The sequence below is a fragment of the Aricia agestis genome, chromosome 10 (assembly GCF_905147365.1).
Source record: "Aricia agestis chromosome 10, ilAriAges1.1, whole genome shotgun sequence".
NCBI lineage: Eukaryota > Metazoa > Arthropoda > Insecta > Lepidoptera > Lycaenidae > Aricia > Aricia agestis.
Window position 1 is genome coordinate 9959671 of NC_056415.1, and position 25149 is coordinate 9984819.

General features: G+C 35.0%; 1 protein-coding gene across 1 annotated transcript; it reads right to left on the bottom strand.

Moving 5' to 3' along the window:
• Positions 1-6632: 6632 nt before the first annotated feature.
• On the bottom strand, positions 6633-16973 carry LOC121731093 (glutathione S-transferase 1-like). The gene is made up of 6 exons (XM_042120427.1): positions 16907-16973; positions 15486-15626; positions 10318-10376; positions 9591-9729; positions 8432-8625; positions 6633-6794 (listed from the first exon to the last, which is right to left on the bottom strand). The coding sequence occupies exons 2-6, from the start codon at positions 15624-15626 to the stop codon at positions 6671-6673; spliced, it is 657 nt and encodes a 218-aa protein (XP_041976361.1). The 5' UTR covers positions 16907-16973; the 3' UTR covers positions 6633-6670.
• Positions 16974-25149: the final 8176 nt, after the last annotated feature.

Sequence of the window (25149 nt, forward strand, 5' to 3'; positions counted from 1 at the left end):
AAGAGTATAATATAATTATTATGATGAGACAAGTCGCTTATCGCAATTAAGTATACATCATAAAGTTAATATACCTAGCGGAATTGAGAAACAAAGGCCTGAGTAAGAGAGATGTCACTATCAGTAACACTGCATGGTAAAGAGAGACGTGTGATACATGTCAGCAGCACTCTTTATTTGACGTCCAGTCGGCACGTACCGCATGTTGACAATTTAATCTCATAAAAATCACGTGCTTGTGTAAGTGAATACGTACACATATTTTTACACACAGATGAAACCAATTTCGGTTACGTTTGACAGCTCGAGATTGTTGCTCTATTCCCCTAGGTATATTAAGTTTATGGTATACATACCAATTAAAATATCAATATTCATTCATGATTCACTATATATCACTATGTAATGTACCTTTATGGCAAAGCATGGTTTTTAAATAACAGATACTGAGCAAATGATTATAAATTAATACTAGCAGTTTTGTGAGTTTCTTAGAAATTGGTAAAAAATAAAAATATTAAACTGGCGTCAGTACCTAGGATAAGGCACGCCGCCACACGCGCACGTCTGATCGCGCCCTTAGCGTGAATTATCACGCTAAGATAGAGATATAGCCTATAGCCTTACTCGATAAATGAGCTATCTAACACTGAAATAAGTTTTTAAATCGGACCTGTAGTTCCTGAGATTAGCGCGTTCAAGCAAACATACTCTTCAGGTTTATAATATTAAGCCCCAATTTCACCAACGTCTGTTAGTGTTAACAGCTTGTTAAATTGTAATGTCTTCTCTTTCATTCATAAGAAAAACGAAAGAGGTAACGTGATACTAATTCGAGCGTTAACTTTAACAGTCGTTGGTGAAATTGGGGCTAAGTATAGATTTTTTTAAATTATCGCTTGACAAGTATAGCCAGCCAGATAAGGGGAGAAATGACAAATTACCCGTATGTTATAAAATTTAGTTAAGTATTCTTATTTACTTCATCCACTAACGACTTCAATTAGATAAAGTCAAATTATCAAAAGCCGCCTAAATTAAGGCTTCTTAAAGGGTATTATGTGGTCTCTACTAGGCGGAATCACAAGGACAAGTGTAGAGTGATTATCGTTATTCATATAAATAAGTTTTTTTGCTATCATCATTTGTATTCCGTAAAAAATATAGATAAACAATTATTGATGATTGAGGACATCGTTATGATAGATAATATTAATATTATTAGTTGTGCAAGAGATAATATTATGAGTATAGATTTTCCTGCAAAAAATATAAGACAAAGCTAAATTTTATATTATTATAAATGTATAAATAAATATTCGTATAGCTAATTATTTAAACTGGATATACTCGTCAAAATATAATAAATAAATAATCGTATATGTATTATTTTGTTATTTAGATTATATCTAGTTAGTACGGTCAAAACTGTGCTAAATAGAGATGATAATATATTATTAACTAGCGACCCGCCCCGGCATCGCACGGGTATAAAATATATAGCCACTGAAAAAAAATTAAAATCGATAGCCCATGATCCTTCACGTGGTCTACTTCTTATCTGTGCCAAATAACATAAAAATTACTCTAGTAGTTCGCGAGATAAGATAAGATTTCAAATAATTTCCCCCGTTTTTTTTCACATTCTCCTATTAGTCTTTGCGTGATAAAATATAGCCTATAGCCTTCCTCAATAAATGGGCTATCTATCACTGAAAGAATCATTAAAATCCGTTGCATAGTTTAGCTTAGTGACAAAGGGACATGAGGGAAAAATGCGACTTTGTTTTATAATATGTATAGATATCATTATAGTGGTTAGAAATTAAGTAGTAAAGCTAAATAGCTAGCCTAGAAATTTTTATTTTTATTTTTTATCTCTACACACAATATATTAAATTAAATATTGTAAATAATTTATATTTAGATGGTAAAAAAATTGTAACATATTCGCTACGCTTTGTTTTAATACGTTTTCAATCAAATATATAATATTACTAGCTGTTGCCCGCGACCTCGTCCGCGTGTACTTCAGTTTAAAGCGGGCGGTGTCAACAAAATTGTTGTCAAATTTAAAAGCTTTTTAAAACCCTAGTACCCTTTAAATCCAAATACCTAAAAACAGCTGTGCAGTGTGCACATAATATTTCATTATTTTAAATTAAACTTTATTTATGCCAAATTTTAAAGCTTATTTAGCCCCCTATTACACAACTTTACCCATAAATAAACTATAATTTATCATTGATAGGTTTAAGGTTACGTCATTGCATAGATAAGGTACTGAGTAGTGAGTTATATAAAAGCGTGTAAAACAATCTAAAATACCGAAATCTTCAATAATCGACGGGTGCAAAGTAAAAAGAGTCATCTACAAAACAGCAACTTTTCAGGAGAGCGCATAATAGGAAAAAATGCTCCCATTTTGTCAATTTCCGATCAAATTTATTGAAATTTTCATCATTGTTTCATTATTTATTAATGAATCCACATGTATATTTAATTTCTTCTAATTATGTTTAATTTACGAGATATTGTAGTTGTCTGCATCTACATTGCGCTTGAAAATATGACAACTGAGTTAACTACCACTTGGTCGTTTCTACGTGGGAATTAAAAATTATATTTATTAAAGTATTTTTACCGATTACTAGTACGATTATCAGTAACTACGTAAAGTGTAACACTTTATATTATTAAAATTATTATTAAAAATAAGTTATATTATTAAAATATGTAGTTAAACGTTTTACATCTTAAACACACCAAGTTCAGAACATAATTGCGTAGATATCTTTTTCTACGTTGTCGATTCGGTGTACAAGGTAACGATTAGGTACACGATTTAGAAGGAAGTTAAAATATGAAATACTAGCTTTTGCTCGCGGCTTCGCTCGCGTGGAATTTGAAAATCGCGTAAATTGCAAATATTCCCGTATAAGCTCCCTTAGAAACATGATGTTTTTCCAAGACCAAAAGTAGCCTATGTTACTTTTCATCCTTTCAATTAAGTTTATGCCAAAAAACAATACGATTTGTTTCTTCGTTAGAGCGTGAAGGAAGGACAAACAAACAAATAAATAAATAAACATATTTTCCCATTTATAATATTAGTATGGATATACTTAGGAATCATTCATTTACTTTTGTAAAAATCGTATTTTCTCACAACAAAAATGAAATTCTGTGTCAATACTTTAATTATTTTAAACTAATTTAAAAATTATTCAGTATCATTATCAGTACAGGAACTATGTTGTGAATTATTATAATTTAGGCAGAGGCTTATTAAGTCTTTGTACTTGGCACTTGTAAGCATGATGGGTTCATTATAACATCATAAGCATCGCCGGACGTTTTACACCATCGGAGGGGTGCATACGATTTTTCAGAACACAAAATGAAATTTTATTTCAACGATTTCTCAATTGCTTCTCGTGATCACAGAGATCCCAAAACCGGTCAAAGATAAGTTAATAGAAAAACTTCGCGAGAACTTGCAAATGCCGGGATATGATGTTACGCAGGTTGCAATTTACCATTTCTGGACTGATGTAATTGTTTACCTAAATTTTGTCGTAATTTACGTCTCGTATCAATACACGTGTCTTTATTTCTCAATCGCCTTTTCTTTAGATCAATATTTAACTGACGTCTTTTTCTACCGTTTAACGAGGAAGGCGTAGAACATTCACTTGATGCCTCCACTGCCGAAGAAGCATCAATGGTGTTGTCTATAGAAGATTTAAAGTTTGAGAGGGACAATATACTCGATGGCCTGCTTGAGTTAATAAACTCAAGCAGAGAATCTATATGAGATCAAAGTATCTGTTTAATAAAAAAGAATATATAATATTTTGATCTAATACTGATAATGGACGCGGCGGACTTGAAGTGATGAACTGTATTCTGAGGGTGTTGGCGTATTTGTTAATTTGCTGAGATCGACAAATTTTCAAAATCATTTTATATTTCAGACTGAGAGTGAACTGGTGTGACTGGCCTAGAGTATTCAGATCATGGGGACTTATCTTACAAAGTTAACTTATATTCATTTGTCTTCATCGGTGACACATCAAGGTTTTCTATAAGATGTTCAATAATTTCATCGGGCAACACAGTATTTTGCTCGATAAATCTATCACTTATGTTCTGGAAACTTTCAACTTCTTTAAAAAGTCGTTTTGGACTTTCTGAACATGAAAAAACAGTAAAAAATAACAGTAACAAATTAGAAGTCAATTAATATAGCTAACAATAAGAATTAACATAAATAGGTACTCATAAACATAATAAACAATACTAATTTGCAAAAGTAAATTGAGACATCTAAATCACAATCGCAACGTAGAAAAAGCTATATGGCAGATAGCCGCTTATGCCGCATAACATGACCCCCGCGCGTCCCGCGTATAGACGACCAGCGGTAGTTATCCGCATCTACATCGTGCAATTTCACAAAACAAGAGTAGATGTCTTCTTTTACGTGACAAAAGTACCAAAAATAAGGTGATATTTGAATTTTTGTTTTTGGTATGTTGTAGAACATGATATTTTAAGCTAGTTTCTACAAAAAAACGAAAAACTCAAAATTGCAGATGACTTTTTTTACTTTGCACCCGTCGAATTACTTGAGATGGTACCACTTCTTATAGAAAAATGCAACAGCAAGCGATAGCGCGATGTAGACGACTCTTTGCGCCATCTGTTATGAATTTTTGGAAGTAACTTAATTTGAACAAATTTACGCATTTTCACCCCCTTTTCCAGTTAAAAAGTAGCATATGTCCTTTCTCAGGCTTTAGACTATCTGTGTACAAATTTCATTACAATCGGTTCAGTAGTTTTGGCGGGAAAGCGAGACAGACAGACAGAGATACTTTCGCATTTATAATATTAATATATTATAATATAGATTTTATCATAATAATATAAAGCCTACGAATAATAAATAGTTTTTATTATTCGTAGTATAAAGCGTTATTCTAATAACATAGTGCTATTCTGGTATTTCCCACCAAACATGCCTTCTCCTATCAGATGTTGTAGAATGCAATAGAAAATTACAAACCTTTACATACATAATCTTATTTCAAATTCCCTTCACCCAAGACGTCGACAACAATATTGTATTCGATTGGAATATTTTGTAGTTCACAGAGCATCATTACGGCACGTCAGGGTGGACTCAGGTCAGAATATAATTTTAATACCATCTAAACACATACAGTAAAAATATATTAAAAATAGGTAAGTACATATGTAATTCCCGATAACCGAAAAGTAAGATAAATATGAAAAAAAAAATCAATATTTATTGTAATAAATAAAAAAATATATAAAAAAGTTATGTCTACGGAATAAGTAATCGCAATTAATTTGTTGTGAATCTCACTGAAAACTCTACAGATGACTATTGAGAATGAAAATCCTTCACTGAAATGCATTTTTCACAATTTATAACTCACAATATGAGTAAACGAGTCGCAGATTTATGATTGTAATGATGATTTAAAATACAAATACTTCGATATTTTATGACTGGAATGACATAACGATTTTTTATTTGCGAATGAAAATCATGAGTTTTTCTACAATTTGTCGGATGTAGAGAGATTTTCCTATAGATGACTGCGCGCGAGCGTGCTACTTCTATTAGCAATTTTGTCGAAATACACCTGATTTTCTTTACTTTTTACTGTACTAGTTTTCAATGTAATTTAACTTTAGTGTTTATTGTATTAGTATAATATATTGTAATAAAGCATTAATTATAAATTGTTTTCGTATGTTGTGTAAGTAGATTATTGTTTATTTTAGATTATTTTTATTTATTTAGGAAAACTTACAGCTAGATTAACAAGTAGTTTTAAAATATTACAGGAAGGCCATTTTAAGTGTTAAAAGATGGTTATCAATTGCGTGTCTAATAACTAGGTTGTATTAAAAGTTTACTCGTTACTTAGAAACTAGCCGTTTGACCGAGTTATGATTCCAAAAATGATTTCTAGCTAGATCGATTTATGACCCCCGAAACCCCCTATATACTAAATTTTATTAAATTAGTTTGTTATATCTTTCTTGTGCGAACAAAGAGAATGGAATGTGAATGCATAAAATGACGAAGTAATTACACGATACAATTAAAAATGTGTGGCTTGATTGAAAATATTAATTTGTCTGTTGTTTTTGATGTTATTTTCTATCAGCTATTTATAAACCGTAGGCGCTCGAACATAGATTACATATTTTTTTTTATTTTTTTTCTTGATTTTACTTGATATTGTGGTGTCACCTGCAGTTTCTGCGCATTCTCTTATACAATATACAAACTATATGTATCATCGTTTTTGCGTACTAATTATATTATACGAAGTATATAAGTTAGGAAGCACTAGCGTCTCAAATCCGACTTGACATGTGACTTACTTAAAGTAGTTATATAGTTAATTATGTGCGTTCCCTATATAATAGCTACTTTACTTTTTATTAATGTTATTAATTTGTCAGTAAACATTATTATTAAGTCATATCGTATTGTTATCTCCTCATCTTGTGTGTGAATAGTAATATTATATTTAATTTACTATTTATTTCGTGACACTTATAGATATTACATTGAATGAAACCAAATTATTTAAAAAATATATTATACATTATTAATTTAAATTCAGTTCATAATATCGAGGAATTTCTTCAGTATGGCCTTCAGTTTTTCCTTTCCTTCCACATTCTTGCTTTGGTAGAATGATTGTTTCTGCATCTCCTGCATCCAGGCTACAGTTTTCGGGAATCTGAAATAGAAAATAGAATAATTGAAAAAAATATTCACACATTTTGTCATTCTTTCAAAACCTATTTTTTCCGTACGTTCTTTTCCCATTTCGTTGTGTCGCCTAAAAAGGCTACAGGGCTAAAAAGGCTAAGGAAGAGTGCAGGTACTTAATTTGTATAATTTAATATTATACAGAATCTGTACTTAGCAGTGGTAGCGGGTGTAATGACTAGAATGGATAGTTTTTTTTGGCGCATACGGTTCATTCATCGACGCTGTTTAGCAAATTCTGTCGCAATTTGAGTTGAAAGGCAACTTTGCCGATTTGAAAAATTATTTCAGTGTTAGATCCCATTTATTGAGAAAGGCTATAGGCTATATTTTATCATGCTAAGACTAATAGGAGAATGTAAAAAACAGGGGAAATTATTTAAAAGGGCTTATCTCTATCTTATTTTTATGTTCTTTGGCACAGATAAGAAGCAGACCACGTGAAGGATTATAGGCTATCCATTTTAATAATTTTTCAGTGGTTGTATATTTTATACCCGTGCGACGCCGGGGCGGGTCGCTAGTTAATAATATATAATAGTGCTGTGCTACTATGCTAGTCATGAACTCACGACATTGAAACAAAGCTGATCCAGCGCTTGAGTCCAGTAGTCCACACTAGCTTGGACCAAGTCCAGCTACTGTATCACAGTAATCTAAGTTATAATTTACCGGTGGTAGGCCTCATGTAGACGTTCTAAAAGTGTTAACTTTGTTAACCTATTTAGACATAAATATTTTGATTTTGATTAAGAAAAAAAATTAATTTTAAATTTTGTTAGTCTCGCTCAATCTCGAAAAAAGGCTGAACCGATTTGCCTAATTTTAGCCTTGAAATATTTCTGGTAGTCTTGAAAGGTTAGGGAAGTGGTACGAAGTTCGCTCTGCCCCTAACATGCAGGTATGCATGTTAGGGGCAGAGGGCGTTATTAGTAAGTATTCCTGTGCGTATACTAAATGGCGTATAAGAAAGAACTTCGTTCCATTCTGTTGTCCTTTTACACCTCTCAAGATGTTAGTGTAAACACCGTTATCCTTGAAACCATCAAATGAGCCCGTCAAAATGAACAACTTTTTCTGTGAGAACAATGCTGGGAACTCAAAAAAATCCGTCTTCATACCCATACAAATTGCTGATCCGGGCATCCGGTATGGAGACGGTATTTTTTTTTTGAGTTCCCAGCATTGTTTTCATAGAAAAAGTTGTTCATTTTGCCGTCAAAATGAACAACTTTTGAAACATGAGCCCGTGCTCATTTGATGGTTTCAAGGATAACGGTGTTTATAATAATAATAATAATAATATCTATGGACGCTTCACACCACGTCAGTCTGGCCCCGTGGTAAGTACCTGAAGGACTTGTGTTACAGGTACCAGACAACGGATATATATTTAATACTTTTTATACTATACATATATTTAAGATTTTTATTATATGATACACATATTTAATACACATCCATGACCCAGGAACTTTGAAAAACTTTTTTTGTTCCGTCGGCGGGATTCGAACCCGCGACCCCCGGCTTGAGCTACCAACGCGCTAACCACTGAGCCACAGAGGTCGTCGTCGAGGTTTACACTAACACACTGTATTTACTCACTTGTTCGCATCCACTGGAACTATATCGTTGATCGTCGACAGCACTGCGATGAGTGAGATATCAGCAATGGTCATGTGGTCGCCGGCGGCGAATTTCGTGCGGGACAGAAATTGTTCCAGGAACTCAAACATTTGAACTAGTTCGTTAATAACCTTTTCGGACGGAACCCTTACTCCCTCGAAGATTGCTGCGTACTGAAATGGTAACGTTCAATTATAAATTGTTTATAATATAAAGTGTATAAATGCTTTTATTTATAACTAGATGACGCCCGCAACTCCGTTGCGCCAAAATTCGTTAATCGCGCGGGAACCGTACATTTTTCCGGGATAAGAAGTATCCTATGTCCTTTCTCGGGACTCAAAATATCTCTATCCCATATTTCAGCAAAATCGATTCAGCGGTTCGAGCGTGATGAAGTAATAGATAAACACACTTTCGCATTTATAATATTATTATAGAGACAGAGTAATAATAGTATGGATGGGACTTTTGGGGAATATTTTCGGCTTTTAAATTTTGTCAATCATGAGTGTTGTAGTCAATCCATACTAATATTATAAATGCGAAAGTGTGTCTGACTGTCTGTCTGTCTCTTCACGCCCAAACCGCTGAACCGATTTGGCTGAAATTTGGCATGGAGGTACTTTGAGTCCCGGGAAAAGACATAGGATACTTTTCGTCCTAGAAAAATGTACGGTTCCCGCGCGATAAACGAGTTTCAGCGCAACGGAGTTGTGGGCGTCATCTAGTATTACATAAATAGGAGTTTATATATAATAATTATTTTTGATTGGCTAACGTCAATTCTATAATCAATCAACAATTACTCTGTGGAATAGATAAACTCTAAAAAAATACCACTGCAGGAATCGAGTGTTAGTGATTTTATTCAGGGTGTAGGTAAAACTAAGTGATAATCACTTTAGGGTTTGTATCTGGGTTCCGTATATCGAGATCGTTGTGAAAGTATCAGCGTTAAAAGAGTATATTTTTTACTTTTGTATGAGAAAATTTGTGACGTTCGGGCCAATACAAATCTCAAAACAAAAACTCTTTTAGTGCTGCTACTTTTACAGTGAACTATATAACTATAACTTTACGGGACCCCAAAGTATTATATATATTGAGTATAAAATATTGACAATAGTTAACTTACAGTGATGGCCCTCATTTTAGTGAACATAAGCGCCTCGAAGTAAAGTTTTTGATCAACGAGTGCCCTTTGTTTCAAGTCCTTAGGGTACCAAGATCCATTCTTTCCATATTTCTCAGTCAAGTAAGTGAGAATGACGTGACTGTAACAACAAAATAATTAATAATATCATAAAAATCTTTGTACATTGCAATAACTTTGATTATAAAAGAACTAGTAGTTCCTGAGATTATCGCGTTCAAATAAACCCTTTCAAATAATTTCCCCCCGTTTTTTTCACACTTTCCTCTATTTCTTCGCTCCTATTAGTCTTAGCATGATAAAATATAGCCTATAACCTTCCTCGATAAATGGACTATCTAACACTGAAAGAATTTTTCAAATAGGACCAGTAGTTCCTGAGATTAGCGCGTTCAAACAAACAAACAAACTAACAAACTCTTCCGATTTATAATATTAGTATAGATATTATACTAATATCTATACTAATATTATACTTAAGCTTACAAAAAATATATCCACAGCCGAACATATTATGACCTCCTCCTTTTTGGAAGTCGGTTAAAAAGGGAGATACGACATTAAAACATTTATAAAATTAATCCTTCGATCGCGGATTCTTGGAAATCTATTGTTATTCTATTGTTAGTGCTCTTATGGGGCTTAAAAGGTAGTATGTAACAACAACAACCTATTATGTAACATTAATGGGATGATATAAGTCCTTTACCTGTCGTGAATGACTAAGTCACCATCTTCAAGGATCGGTACTGTGTGCATTGGGTTTTTCTAAAAAAAAAAAAAGGTGAAATGAATATTCTTAATTAGCAATTACGAATTTTATTAAACTGTTAGTAAAAAACGCATAGATATGCCATTCAACCGTACTTCCTAATTTACTATTAGGACCAACGCTAAAACTCGTACTTATAAATTAATAATCGGCCAAGTGCGAGTCGGACTCGCACACGAAGGGTTCCGTACCGTTATAGATCGAAAATAAGGAAAAAATTGTGTTTTTTCGTATCGGAGCCCCCCTTAACTATTTATTTTATTTTAATTTTATTATTTAACCTTTGACGACCTCTGTGGCTCAGTGGTGAGCGCGTTGGTAGCTCAAGCCGGGGGTCGCGGGTTCGAATCCCGCCGACGGAACAAAAAGTTTTCAATGTTCCCGGGTCTGGATGTGTATTAAATATGTGTATGATATAATAAAAATCTTAAATATATGTATAGTCTAAAAGTATTAAATATATTTCCGTTGTCTGGTACCTGTAACACAAGTCCTTTAGGTACTTAGCACGGGGACAGACTGACGTGGTGTGAAGCGTCCATAGATATAAAAAATAATAATTAAAGTACATATAAAATTGTGGATTTTGTGAAAATTTCAAGTGTCTATATGTAGCCATTATGGATCACGAGCCAAAAAGACAAAAAAATAATGTTTCTTGTATGGGAGCCCCCCTTAAATATTAACTTTATTTTGTTTTTAGTATTTGTTGATATAGTGGCACCAGAAATACATAATCTGTGAAAATTTCAGGAGTCTAGCTATAGCGGTTCTTGAGTTACAGCCTGGAGACAGACAGACAGACGGACAGACATCGAAGTCTCAGTAATAGGGTCCCGTTTTTGCCCTTTGGGTACGGAACCCTAAAAATATTATGGGCAGCGTCGTCGCCCGCGTCCGCACTTCGTCGCACGCGCCTGCGCTGCCCATACTATATTTTTACTACACACGCGAGCCCGCGCGAGTTTTAGCGTTGGCCCTTATAAAATACAATTGGTAATTGAACGAAATAATATAAAGTTATTATGGCATATTCTATCTAATCTATCTATCTAACCTGATAGGGTGGACTGGGAAAGAAAAATCCTAATGGATGTCCGCCCTAGCGATATAGTTTATTTCACGGATGGATCAAGGAAAGACAACTGTGCGGGAGCCGGATTCTACTACGAAGGCAGGCCACCAAAAGGCAAATATGCCTGTTTGGGGGAGTTTGCGACCGTGTTTCAGGTTGAGGTCTTCGCTATCCTCTGTTGTTCACTAGAAAACCTGGAGATGGCCAGACCCTAGTTAGTAAAAATGTTTTTATCTTCTCCGATAGTCAAGCTGCACTTAAAGGAAGGAACAACAACATCCGCCTAGTATGGGTCTCAGTCTCAGTAATAGAGTCCCGTTTTTGCCCTTTGGGTACGGAACCCTAAAAATAGTATGGGCAGCGTCGTCGCCCGCGTCCGCACTTCGTCGCACGCGCCTGCGCTGCTCATACTATATTTTTCTACACACGTGAGCCCGCGCGAGTTTTAGCGTTGGTCCTTATAGAATACAATTGGTAATTGAACGAAATAATATAAAGTAATTATCTATCTATCTAACCTGCTAGGGTGGACTAGAAAAGAAAAATCCTAATGGATGTCCGCCCTAGCGATATAGTTTGGTTCACGGATGGATCAAGGAAAGACAACTGTGCGGGAGCCGGATTCTCCTACGAAGGCAGGCCACCAAAAGGCAAATATGCCTGTTTGGGGGAGTTTGCGACCGTGTTTCAGGTTGAGGACTTCGCTATCCTCTGTTGTTCACTAGAAAACCTGGAGATGGCCAGACCCTAGTTAGTAAAAATGTTTTTATCTTCTCCGATAGTCAAGCTGCACTTAAAGGAAGGAACAACAACATCCGCCTAGTATGGGTCCCGGGCCACAGTAACGTCCCCGGCAATGAAACCGCTGACGAACTGGCTAGGCTTGGGGAGGAGAGTCTCATATATGACCCAGAACCGGTCTGTGGCATACCTCCCAGTACCACAAAGCCAGTGCTCAAGGAACGGGGTCACAGACTAATCAGGAAGCAATGGGCTGAGACCCCTGGCTCTCCAAGGCGCTAATTCCTGGCTTCAACAAGAAACTATCAGATATATAAGTGCTCACCTTGAGTAGGAATCAATTAAGAATCCTTACCAGAAGCCTAACTGGGTACTGCAAGCTCAACAAACACCTAAACAGAATGGGTATTTGTAGCACAACGACTTGCAGATTCTGTGAGTAGGAGCTAGGATGATGAGACACCTATTCACCTTTTCCTCGACTGTCTTGCTCTACTACAGAGCAGGAACAGGCACCTTGGTCGCCACGAATACTCATCCACAGATGAAATTCGTGGCACCAACCCCACCATATCGTTCAATTTATGAGCAGTATTGGGTTGGGGATGATACCAAGGAGTCACAATAAATCCACATGGATCGCAGAGGATGCATTCTTAAAAAATTACATCTTTGCCAGATGCCATAATTACTTTATATTATTTTATGGGATAAGCGTGGCGACCCTAAAGGAATATCTTCCGACCGAGCAAAGTGGTATGATCATTGCTCGGTCAGGCGGCAGGCCGGAGCCCGCGTGATACATTTCAGCCGTCGTATATTGTATATTATACCGATACACTTTGAAAACTTCGATATCGCGATGCAGGAATGTTAGGCGAATTGTGGATACCGCCACCTCACTCCCCCCAAAGACCGGAGGTCGAATAAATTTTTCTCGAGGTCGAATAACTATCAATTACCAATTCCGCTGTTTTATTTAATCAAACATTAAATGGGTACGTTCACGTACAGACGCCAACGATTTCATCCTCATTGGAGATATTAACCAACCTCTTTAAACTTAATTACACTCGTTCAAACCTGGTAACCAACATCACCCAGGAGTTGTCTTGCACACACAGGAGCCCTATGGATGTGGCATACGCCTTAAGCATGGTCTATAATAACATCTATTCATCGAAGGAAATTGTGCGGTCCCTAAAGCTAATGAAGTATACAGGAGCGAGAATACCTAAAGCCGATCTAAATACCCTGTATCATGTTCACACACAAGAGGAGAAAGCAGCCCTCACTAATACAGGCTATGGATCGGGAACGGACTCTCGCGTCCTCAAAATCCATGAAGCTCAAGGATTAACGAGTCCTTCGATGATTATCATACAGACCAAGTCCCGATGCAGTTGCAGCTATATCCCGGCACACTAACACCTGTGTCTATTACACTGACACTGATGGAGACGCTGTGGCAAGCTTCATAAAAAGAGCCACGGAGGTGTCAACCGAACACATAAAAGATTATAACATAAAAATGGGTATAAAAGACAGGAACGATAAAGTCCTAAGCCACATGGCGGGTAGATTCGACACAGAACGATATCTCTTTAACACCCTAGAAACTCCACCCAGCTTGAGTGACCCCTCTCCACCAAGCCAATGTCACAACATCTAAAGGCAAAGGGTGGAGCAGCATAAAATCTAAGGAAATCGGAAAATGTCGGACCTACTGGCCGCCACACCGACTGGGACCTCACCGTTCAAAATATTAATATTATGTAATTTATAAAACAATAAATATATATTTATTTATTATATGTATAATATATTATAGTCTATTTTATGAAGTACATATATATTGCTTATATACATGTATATATATATATATATATATATATATATACATATATATATATATATATATATATATATATATATATATATATATATATATATATACCACAATTAATTCAAATTCATAATATTATTTCAATTACCCTTGGTGCGAAAAATCTAAATAATACAATAACAAAAAAAGGATATGGACGAACAGTCCATAGACGGCCCCAATTATATACATTCAAAATGCTTGGAATCGATTTCAAGAGACTGGGGCACTAACCAGAAGACGGGGATCTGGTAGAGTAAGAGCAACCACCGCACAGGAGGACCGCTACGTGCGCTTGACGGCCCGTAGAGAGCGCGCCAGCACAGCCCGCTCTATACAAAACCGTCTGCGGCAGGCGACGGAAACCAGCGTCAGTGACCAAACGATTAGAAATCGGTTACACGAGGACCAGCAGTTCTCCAGAAGACGATTAGTACGAATTCCCTTAACGAGTGCTCATTTGGCAAACCGATTATCGTTTGCCAGGCGGCATCTCGTATGGAATATGAGTGATTGGAGCAGAGTATTGTTCACTGACGAGTGCAAAGTGAAATTGTGTAGTGATGATCGTCGCATTAGAGTCTGGAGACGTGAAGGAGAGCGATTTTCCGATGCCTGCATTCATGAAAGTGATAGATTTGGGGGTCCTAACGTTATGGTGTGGGGAGGAATCTCTATGTCTGGCAGAACCGAGCTAGTGATTCTCAGTGGAGGTACGATAACGGCTCAGCGATACATCGAGGAGGTCATAGGAGCCCACGTGGCCCCATATGCACACAGAGTTGGCGCAGGATTCCACCTAATGCACGACAATGCTCGCGCACACACAGCTAGAGCCACCAGGGAAGCCCTAGAGTCCGCTGGTATACAGGTCTTGCCCTGGCCTGCGAACAGTCCGGACCTGAATCCCATCGAGCACATGTGGGACATCTTAAAACGAAAGGTCCGAAGCACTGACCAACCCGTCCACAATGAGAGACAGCTGATCGACGTGCTGAAAAGAAACTGGGAAGAAATTCCGCAAGAAACAATTGTTCACCTTGTGGAGAGTGTACCTACAAGACTGGAAGAGTGCATTAGAAAACGAGGAGGCCATACCAGATATAAAAAAATAAAAAAATAATTGAACACCTTTTTATTTTTTTAGTTATTCAGTTATTTCTTTCTCTATAATTTTCCCTCAATATTTGATTTTTCGGTATAAGATGTTTTAAAATATTTTTTTAATCTTTTTTTTCATTAATTTAAAATTAATTAATATATCTAATTTATTCATTAATTTATCCTGTAATCGCATAAATTCTTGAGGGCACTTAAAAAACGTGGTGGCCCTTATTTTGTTTTGACTAGTATATAATAAAAAAAAAAAGGGTACGTTCCAGGTGGAAAGTTTTAATAACTTACCTTCAGATATTCTTCTTTCATGTGATCCTTATTGAGTAGTTTGGTGTCGACGTATTCAACAGGGATGTTAAGTGCTTCACACAGCATCATCACAGCCCTGCATGGGGGACTCAGTTCATCTGAATAAAACTTCGGTGCCATCTGTAAAGTTATAAATAATATTATTATAGTTTAAAGAAAAAAATAATAAAAATATAAACATAGGGAGGACTAATAAAAACTTGTTAGTACAATTTCGATTAAATTTTCACGAGTACAAGAAAAAACGGAATACATAACTCTTTGAAAACTACTACTTTTACCGTGAACTCTTTTGAAGTTTAACTAATTTATGTCATAAAATATAAGTTAAACTTCAAAAGAGTTGTAAAATAATATTATAACTAACACGTAAATGTAGGCAAATGAAAAAAAAATGTCAAGAAAAACATTACACAATATGTAGATAGGTATCATACATGTACTGTACGGCCTTGACTGACAATAACACGATGATACAATCACAACAGTATGATTGATAGGAAGTAGTTAGCTAAATCGTTTATTATTACGTTGCTAACTAGTCGTATTTTCAGTTAGCAATACAGATGTGTTATAAAAACAAGCATAATCTACCAAATTGAAGTGTAAAATTTATATTTTCCTTTACCACTAAACCGAGACGATTTCAGATTATGTTATCATGTTTAAATAACGTCTTATCATATTTTATGGGCCTATCTACAAAACATTTCTACCAAAATAAAATTGTTTGTACCTACTTATCAACCTAATTAAATTGTTTTATGTCTAAATACTTTTTACGTGTCTTATAAAAAAAATACCGTGCAGGAAAAGCTCAACCAAATTGTATACGGTTAAATTTAAAAAATATAATATTATTATTTGGTTATCCAAATACCAAAAAAACAAGATTTTATTTCTAAATGATAATGATTTTAAAGAGTTCGGTAAATGGTAATTCGTTATATAAAATATTATTATTACAATAATTTGTAACATTTTGTTGTTTTGATCTAAGATACAGATAAAATAAAATAATATTTGTTTTGGTGAAAGTTCATTGCTATAGGACTTCTAGGAGTGTTGTTGGCCTACCGGTTTTATATTTAGCTTCAAGGGCAAAGTGATATGACCAATAGCTTGTAAAATTATATTTATATTATAAAATAACATTATTATTAATTGATTATCCATTAAAAACGCAATTACAAAAGTCATCGATTCAGTCAATTTTTTCATTAGAATTTAACAAACATTTGAAGCATATATACTTAATATAATTCATAATTATTATCATTTACTTACCGATGAACGTAAACAATAATTTGTATTCAGAATTAATAAAACTATTAGCTGATAAAATAGAAAATATGTTAAAAACTCTAATAGAATAATAAGGATAAAACAAAAGTACTTACGATATTTTGTTTTTACTTTTTAGTAATACAGCTTCCAACAATGTGTTTCACGGTCAACGCCACTTACTATACTAGATAGAGTATTCCGATGTCGTATAAATCTTCCGCTCAGTCTATCAGTAGACAAGTCGCTTATCGCAATTATGCCGATTAAAATATCAATATTCCTGATTTATTCCATCACTACATATTGCATAATGTATTTTTATGGCAACTCATGGTTTTTAAATAGCAGTTACTGAACTAATAATAATTGGTAGTATCTAGCAGCTTTGTGCGTTTTGTCTTATGGGATTGGTACTAAATTTAAACTTGTGTATCAGGAGACCCAGGGCAGGACCTGAATGAAAATTCGTAAAACGCAGGGAAAGTAGACCGCCGCGACGCGCCGCGCGCCGGTGCGGCGAAGAAAAGACAAGAAATAATTAATATAATAATTACTGTTGTGTTACATACTTTTTTTGTAAGTAATATATAGTTTTTCTATCACGCATCGAAAATATTATGTATCCACTGTTACTGAAACGGCGGAAACGAGCAAAATGCAACTTGTTGATGTTTTTGTAGCTGATAATAATTATTATTAGCCCAGGTTCAAAAGACCTAGCATAAAAGCTTCTTTCAAATGATCCTTATTGAGCAAACTGGTATAGATATTATATTCAACAGGTAAGGCAAGGGCATCACATACCATCAAGACTGCTCGCGCGCGATTGCGAACTCTACATGAGTTCAAAAATTATTTGTTTATTTTGTCTACATTTGGCAAATAATTTTGGCTCCATCTGTGTAAAGATGGAGCCAAATTAAGTAAAGTCAAATTCTCAAAAGCTGCTTAAAGGCTCCTTAAAGGGCTATCTGTGTGGTCTCTACTAATTACAATCACAAGACTTGTAGAGTGAATAATAGATATCGTTATATTCATAAATTATAAATAACATTTTTTTGCTATCATCATTATTTGTCAGCAAAACATAATATAATTATTATAGATAAACAATTATTGGTGATTGAAGACATCGTTATAATAGATCTAATATATAAAAATAAGTCGGGTTTTCCTTCCTGACGCTATTATAACTCCAGAACGCAAGAACCGATTTCCACGGTTTTGCATTCGTTGAAAACGTCTCGGGCTCCGCGAGGTCAATAGAAAAAAATCGGAAAAAACTTCAAGAGAAAAGCAGGAAAACAGGGAAAATAATTTTATAGCAAAACAACGTGTGCCGGGACAGCTAGCATTATTAACAATAACATAAATCGACAAAAAAGTTTTTTTTTGGAAGGGAAAGTGTGTCACTGGCAATTTTTAGAAAAATTATGAGTTTTATGTACTTTAAACCCTCAAAATATCTGCGAAAATGTGTAAAATGGACGTGAAAAGTTTTTGCTAAAATATTTTAAGCTTCCTATTAAAAGCATAAAAAAATTTGGGCCCCACATATCTCACGTATGTACTTACTAAAGAGACACGCTACAAGATATAATATATTTTGGAGTGTGTCCACCTAAATACAAAAAAAATTAAATTTTTAAACTTATTTTGTATATTTTTTCAACATAGCAAAGTTGTAAGTACATATTAATATTAATAAATAATCTTATATGTTATATAGGTACCTAGTTAGTACGGTCAAAACTAAAAGAGAGATAATATTAATTATCGTTATCGTTCTAAAATCTAAATGAAGTAAAACTAATGTCTCGAAATAAGAATTTTTCAATTTTTTATATTTTTTTTATTATTTCAATATTATTGTTTTTAGTCGTCCATGTTAATTAGAAGTAAGTACTTAGATAATTTCTATATTTTATATCATAAAAAATTCCTTATTCACTACGCTTCGTTTTAATATGTTTTTATTCAAATGTTAAATGGAACTAAGTAATATATTTCATATACAGGGTGTAACAATAATAAGTGATAATACTTTAGGGTGTGTACGTGTTCCTTGTAGAGAGTTCACTGTGAAAGTAGCAGCGCTGAAAGACCAACATTTTTTTTCACTTTTGTATGGGGAAACTCGTGACGCTCGGGCCCTTGCCCATACAAAAGTGAAAAAAAATTTTCGTCTTTCAGCGCTGCTACTTTTACAGTGAACTCTCTTCAAGGAACACGTACACACCCTAAAGTATTATCACTTATTTTTGTTACACCCTGTAGATAGTCATTATCTGTATTGTATTTTTTTACAATTTCATCCGCATAACAACGGCAGTGCTGCTTGCAAACATCTAATCTGATGTCATATCGTATTATCAGGCGATGATAAGGATGATGTAACAAAATTGGCATGCTTAAACGGAAGTTGGCCGGCCATGTCTGCAGAGAGAGGGTCGATGGAGCAGAGCAGACTGTGTTGACGTGGATACCGCGATTAGGCAAACGTAGCCAGAAGCGGCATTAGGGGAGGGCGACGCTAGGCGACCGCCCAGGACGCCGGATAAAAATGATCGCCAAAATCAAACATAAAAGGGCGCCACATGCACTAACAAGTAACAGCACCCTGGGCGTCGAAGAAATTTCGCCCATTGCTCTGGTAATTTGATGGACCGACGTAATTGAAGAAAGTGGTGTACAGCGGATGCATGAGGCCTGCCCAAGATTGGGATGGTTGGCACATTTTTGGGTAAGCCTACGTCTAGTTTAGCGTTCGTTGTTGGAGACCTACCTGCACTAGTGGACGGTAAAAGACTATGATGACGATGATGAGTAAAATATGGTTCACCTAAGTCCTAATTGGACTACCCACAGAGAGGGTTAAGTGGTGTTTTCTTTGCATCTTAACTACTTAGCTCCGCTTACAGTTGGCTGTTTCTTTGAATTTTTTACATCTGTAAAAGCAACGAAGTTCAAGTTTAAATTGCTTATCATAATAATATGTTAGGTAGTAGTTATTTGCGCTCTGCGGGGCTAAAATGGTCACATTTAGCAATTCCTCTCATTCAATTCAGCAAATGAATTGTCAAAACTGTCAAACTGACAAATGTCAAATCAGTACAAAAATGCAGAAATGAATTGCAAGCAGAGTTGCATTTTGCGATTTTAGAAAAACGAATCATACTATGATTCATATCATGATTCTTCAAAGCGACCATTTTAGATCTGCTGTTCTATTTGGTCTTCATATACATGTATCACGTTGACCACAACCAAAGCAACGATTTATAACATATTATAACTATTGTCATAATATCTAACCTATACGAACATCTTAGGTATTACCACAATAGACATAACGACCAGTAGTTCGACTGCAAACAAACGGACAGGTTTCAATATCTGTCAAATTCGTCGGGTTTCACTAGGATTATGAACGGAATGTGCCTCGCGCTGGCTGATATAATTTATTTTTAAATATTTAAAATAAAGATTTCATAATTAGATTCTGTCAATTTTGATCGTATGTGCCAAAACACAAACAACAATACGACCAAAGAGGACCACGTCCAGCGAATATGTCATAGTTTTGAATTCGTAGGTAACAAGTTAACAACCCTAGCGACGATTTTCGTCATAATACGTCAAATTTAAAAATTTCAACATCAGTTCTAAGTCGGCATACTCTATCATTCTGTCTACTCTGTTATTACTATGATAGACTTTTTAACTAGGATTGTTAAGTTTTATGTCAAAGTGGTATCGATAACCTAAAGATGTATAATCTAATCTATATTATAACTTCTATACCGATTATGAAGATGTTTGTATCTTTTGGATGTTTGTTTCCAAAGTACGGTAGGTTAAAACCACTACCAATTTTTTGTTTTCTAACCACTAGAATGCCTTATTATTCTCGTATTTTTAAGCTATTTTAATCATTATCTTTGCAAGTAAAATTTTTTTTCACTTTAACTCTCCACAAAGTGAGCATGACTCGTCGCATGAGTCAGCTAGTTTTATTAAAATGTTCAACGAGTGTACACTTTTAGCCAAGACGTTTTCTCTTGCTTATAGAATCGCCGATCAAAATATTGTATGCAATAATAATTGATAGCGCTCGATAAATATATAATTATGCAATTGACGTACGACTCGTGTAATGTCAATTTCATATATCTGATCGGCGATTCTATCAAGAAGCGTCTTGGCTAAAGAGCCCTGGAGCAGAAACGAATTGGACTTTCCAAAGTCTATACTCTGTACCGAAAAGTGTACCTTTTCAAAGTTCAACATGAACACGTATTGCGTTGTTGCAAGTTGCCAAGTTTATAGTGTAAACGTTGTTACCAACTTAGATAGCCTCGCTTTATACCCGCTGCAGACAACGATGTAACTGTACAGTTTGGCCACACTAGAAATAAGAAGTACCTAACTTTATACATCTTCATACGTCTAGCGTAAGCCCATTTAGGCTGCACTGTTAGTGAAATGTGTTTATTTTAGTTTATTCAGTTAAATGTGTTTATTTTAAAAATATTAATAATTATTATTAGTAATATTTATTATTAAGGAGTACCTACAAATTAAAAAACATTTCCTTTAGGACATGCCGATTCAGGCCTAATAAATGATGATTGTACTTACATATTAAGTAATACTTTCTTGGAGTGAACTGTACAGTTTTATCGTTACACGTGTAGCGAGGCTTTTGTGCGAGAAGGGTACATGGTCACGTCACATATATTTTGTAGGCAATCAAAGTGTGTCCAACTATGTCATCTAAACGCCAAAGTGTTCAAATAATCCTGACTACTCGAGGCGTCAAGTCCCAAGACTAGTTGTTGAAATACCTTCACAACAGATTCAATTTCTTGTACGATTACTTACTTATTATTATTTATTGCTTACTACGTATAGCATTTCATTGTATATAATAACTGAGAGTAGGTTCTAGTCAAGATTCTTTTGATTTTTTTCTACTAACCGGAAAATTTTAAAAGTTACATTTTTAAATTTCATACTCTTTACATTTTTATCTTACAACCACAACAACTTTGCTAATTTAACACATCGACCCCTCTGGGTAGAAACGTCGTAAAAGCCAAATAGCCGTTTTACAGTACGGCCAAAAAACAAAAATCGTAATTTTGTTTCACGCATATTTTTTTATTCTTTGAAGTTATTATAAACCACTATAGCTCAGTTAGCTTAGATTTTCGGATATTTTATTAAATAGAAACTCAACTTTTTTATTAAATAGAAATTACAACAAGCTTGCAAAAGCCATTCACAACTAGATTTTTTGTAGTAAAAGCCATGCGATCTCTGAAACTATTGAATGTAGAATATTTTGAGTTTCTATTTAATAAAATATCCGAAAATCTAAGCTAACTGAGCTATAGTGGTTTATAATAACTTCAAAGAATAAAAAAATGTTTGAAGTCGAGAAAATGTTGTAAAAGACATATTTGTTAGTAACGTGTATTTTACTACAAAATGTTTGACAGTATTATCTTCAAGTATTGTATATATTATGTAGTATTAACCAAGAAATAAAAATTTGTCGCTTACTACATAAATTTCAAAAATTAATTGAAAAAATTGCGCATTACAACATTTTCAAACAAGAAAACTGGGTTTATAATGAGTTGAAAAATGCTGTAAAATACATATGCGAATATGAACATTTCGAATATACAGATCGATAGAGCTCGCGATTCTGAGTAAGAAACCGTTAAAAACTCATTTTGGTCAAAATGGCTTTTACGACGTTTCTACCCAGAGGGGTCGACATGTATCAACTTTCTAGTCAGACAATTAGATGGTCCTGCATTGTCCTAACCCAACTAGGACATAATATTTATCCAAAGAAGTAATCAATAACCCTCTATATGACCTTCGAATCTAAAGGTCATACTCTAACCACTGGACCAAAGATGCATTAAAAATCAAATAAATATCATGAGCATTGTATACGATCTAGTAACAAACAATACCTAATTTACACGTAATAGTAGATACAAATACAACCTCTCGGCTTAAACTGTATTAACAACTTCAAATATAATTAAACAGTTAGCCACTCAGGTGGATTAACTCGAAGTTCCCGAGTTTATACACTGCATACCCGCATATACCTTGATATCCTCTTATTTAGTACTTGTTTTGTCCGCAAATTCACGTGTGATGATATTTAAAAACCGGGTAGGTGCGAGTCGAGCTTCAAATCCTGTGTTCAACTCCCAAGCGGCCACATGCGGCCGCGATAACAATAGATAAGCTATTGTGTCTGGTTTTTCCACGACCAAATGATTAATGGTTATGTACGATAGCGGTATGGTTAAAATTTATTTTGTGTGTTTAATGAGAACAACGCCATCAACTATTATGTATATTTCTGGTTGGCGCTAGTCAGAGCTGTCAGACGAATACATGGTTGATTCCTTGATTCCAGACGTATAACCAGACACTCGACATACATATGTTGTGTATATTCTATGGTAGAGCAATTATTACTTACTTAATGTATATTTTCTCTATAGTATAACCTAGTCTAATTCTCTGGAATTAGAACTGAAACAGACTTGCTACTATGTTGAGAATGCCAAATACGCTTTAGTATTCATATAAAAATAATAAATACCGCACATTTATTATACATGGAGAAAATTACGATTGCCACGGGTTAAGAGGGCGACTAACCCCAAAAATCAAACATCGTCCTTCTCTCTTCACACTCACGCCCGTCTTTCATATGCCAGGTGAAGAAGAACGACGCGGATTCATCGCCAAATTAGTTTTTTCTCAATAACTCGATAAATATACAACATTTTAAAAATCCGCTATGTCGATCTCTCAATGATAGAATTTTATACAATGTGTTAAAATATTAACTTAGTTCAATGCACGGTTACGGCAATAAATGAAAAATTCGTGAAAATTAGATGCATCTTTGTGATTTTTTTCTATCGAGAAAATTTTAAGATATCGTGTTTTTGCTTAGATTGAATTCTCAGAAATATAATGTAGTATCTAATTTTAGAAAATGAAACAATTCGGGGCTTATTTTCAAGTATAAAAATGAATTATAAAATCGACATTTTAGGGTTAGTCGCCCCCTTAAGCGAATTTCGGAACGGAAAAGCGGAACGGAGTTGCGGGCATCATGTAGATTAATTAATACCTGCCCTCGATAGTCTTTATGCATTATTATTATCAATGGGAAACCACAACTTATTTTTAAAATACTCACACATATATTATTATATTTATTCGTACCAAAGCTGCATAACAGCTACGACTAGCTAATATTGTGGTATTCAGCTGACACGGACAATGTGGGTTAAGTAAACGTCCCGTTACGAATGTCCGCGTTTGTACGACTATTCCATGAAGATTAATGCTGTCATCTTGTCCTGACAGCACTGACCGGCCGAGGAGACTGTTCATAGACATTTTACCTCTGCCATGACCTTTATTCCCTAGCCATAAGAGTCACAACATGAAAACCCTGAGTTGAACCTAGCCGGCAGCACACCAAATCTTAAGGGGCATACACACAAGTGGACTTCGTGGAAGTATAATAGCTTTATTCTATGGTAGAGCAATAATTATTATAAATTATAATTGTCTATAATTCGGGTTAAGTGTGCAGTGTGTGATCAGAACAAACATGTAATAGACATAATATTTTGCTTTTACATTCACCAATATGAGGAACGAGAGAAATATACGTGGGAGAGCCATGCTTCGACACAAATGGGCCGGCTCGACCGGAGAAATACCACGTTCTCACAGAAAACCGGCGTGAAACAGCGCTTGCGCTGTGTTTCGCCGAGTGAGTGAGTTTACCGGAGGCCCAATCCCCTACCCTATTCCCTTCCCTACCCTCGCTCCCCTATTACCCTATTTCCTCTCAAAAGGCCGGCAACGCACTTGCAGCTCTTATGAGCATCATAAGAGCTGCAAGTGCGTTGCCGGCGGCGAGTGTCCATGGGCGACGGAAGTTGCTTTCCATCCAGCTGACTCGTTTGCTCGTTTGCCCCCTTATTTATTATATTCCAGGTGACTCGTTTGCTCATTTGCCCCCTTATTTCATAATAAAAAAAAATACATAATATTAAAATTTAACTTCGGGGTCAACTTTAACCCAGAGTGGCAAAATTTGGCCTGAGTATAGGCTCTATATAATCATTGGTGCAATATATTGAAAAATTATGAATATTTTCCCACAAAGATTAAAATATGAGCATTAGGTTACAAGAATTAAGATTAATTAAAACCTCTCCTCTATGATATTAAAGAGTTTCTTTGTGGAATATTACGACAAAAGTATTTAATATTAATTTAACTTCCTCAT

Coding starts and splice junctions, on each gene's coding strand:
- LOC121731093 (XM_042120427.1), bottom strand. CDS start 15,626: ATGGCACCGAAGTTTTATTCAGATGAACTGAGTCCCCCATGCAGGGCT. Junction 8,626..9,590: donor CTAAAATGAGGGCCATCACT/GTAAGTTAACTA, acceptor TTACCATTTCAG/TACGCAGCAATCTTCGAGGG. Junction 6,795..8,431: donor GTTCCAGTGGATGCGAACAA/GTGAGTAAATAC, acceptor TTTCTATTTCAG/ATTCCCGAAAACTGTAGCCT.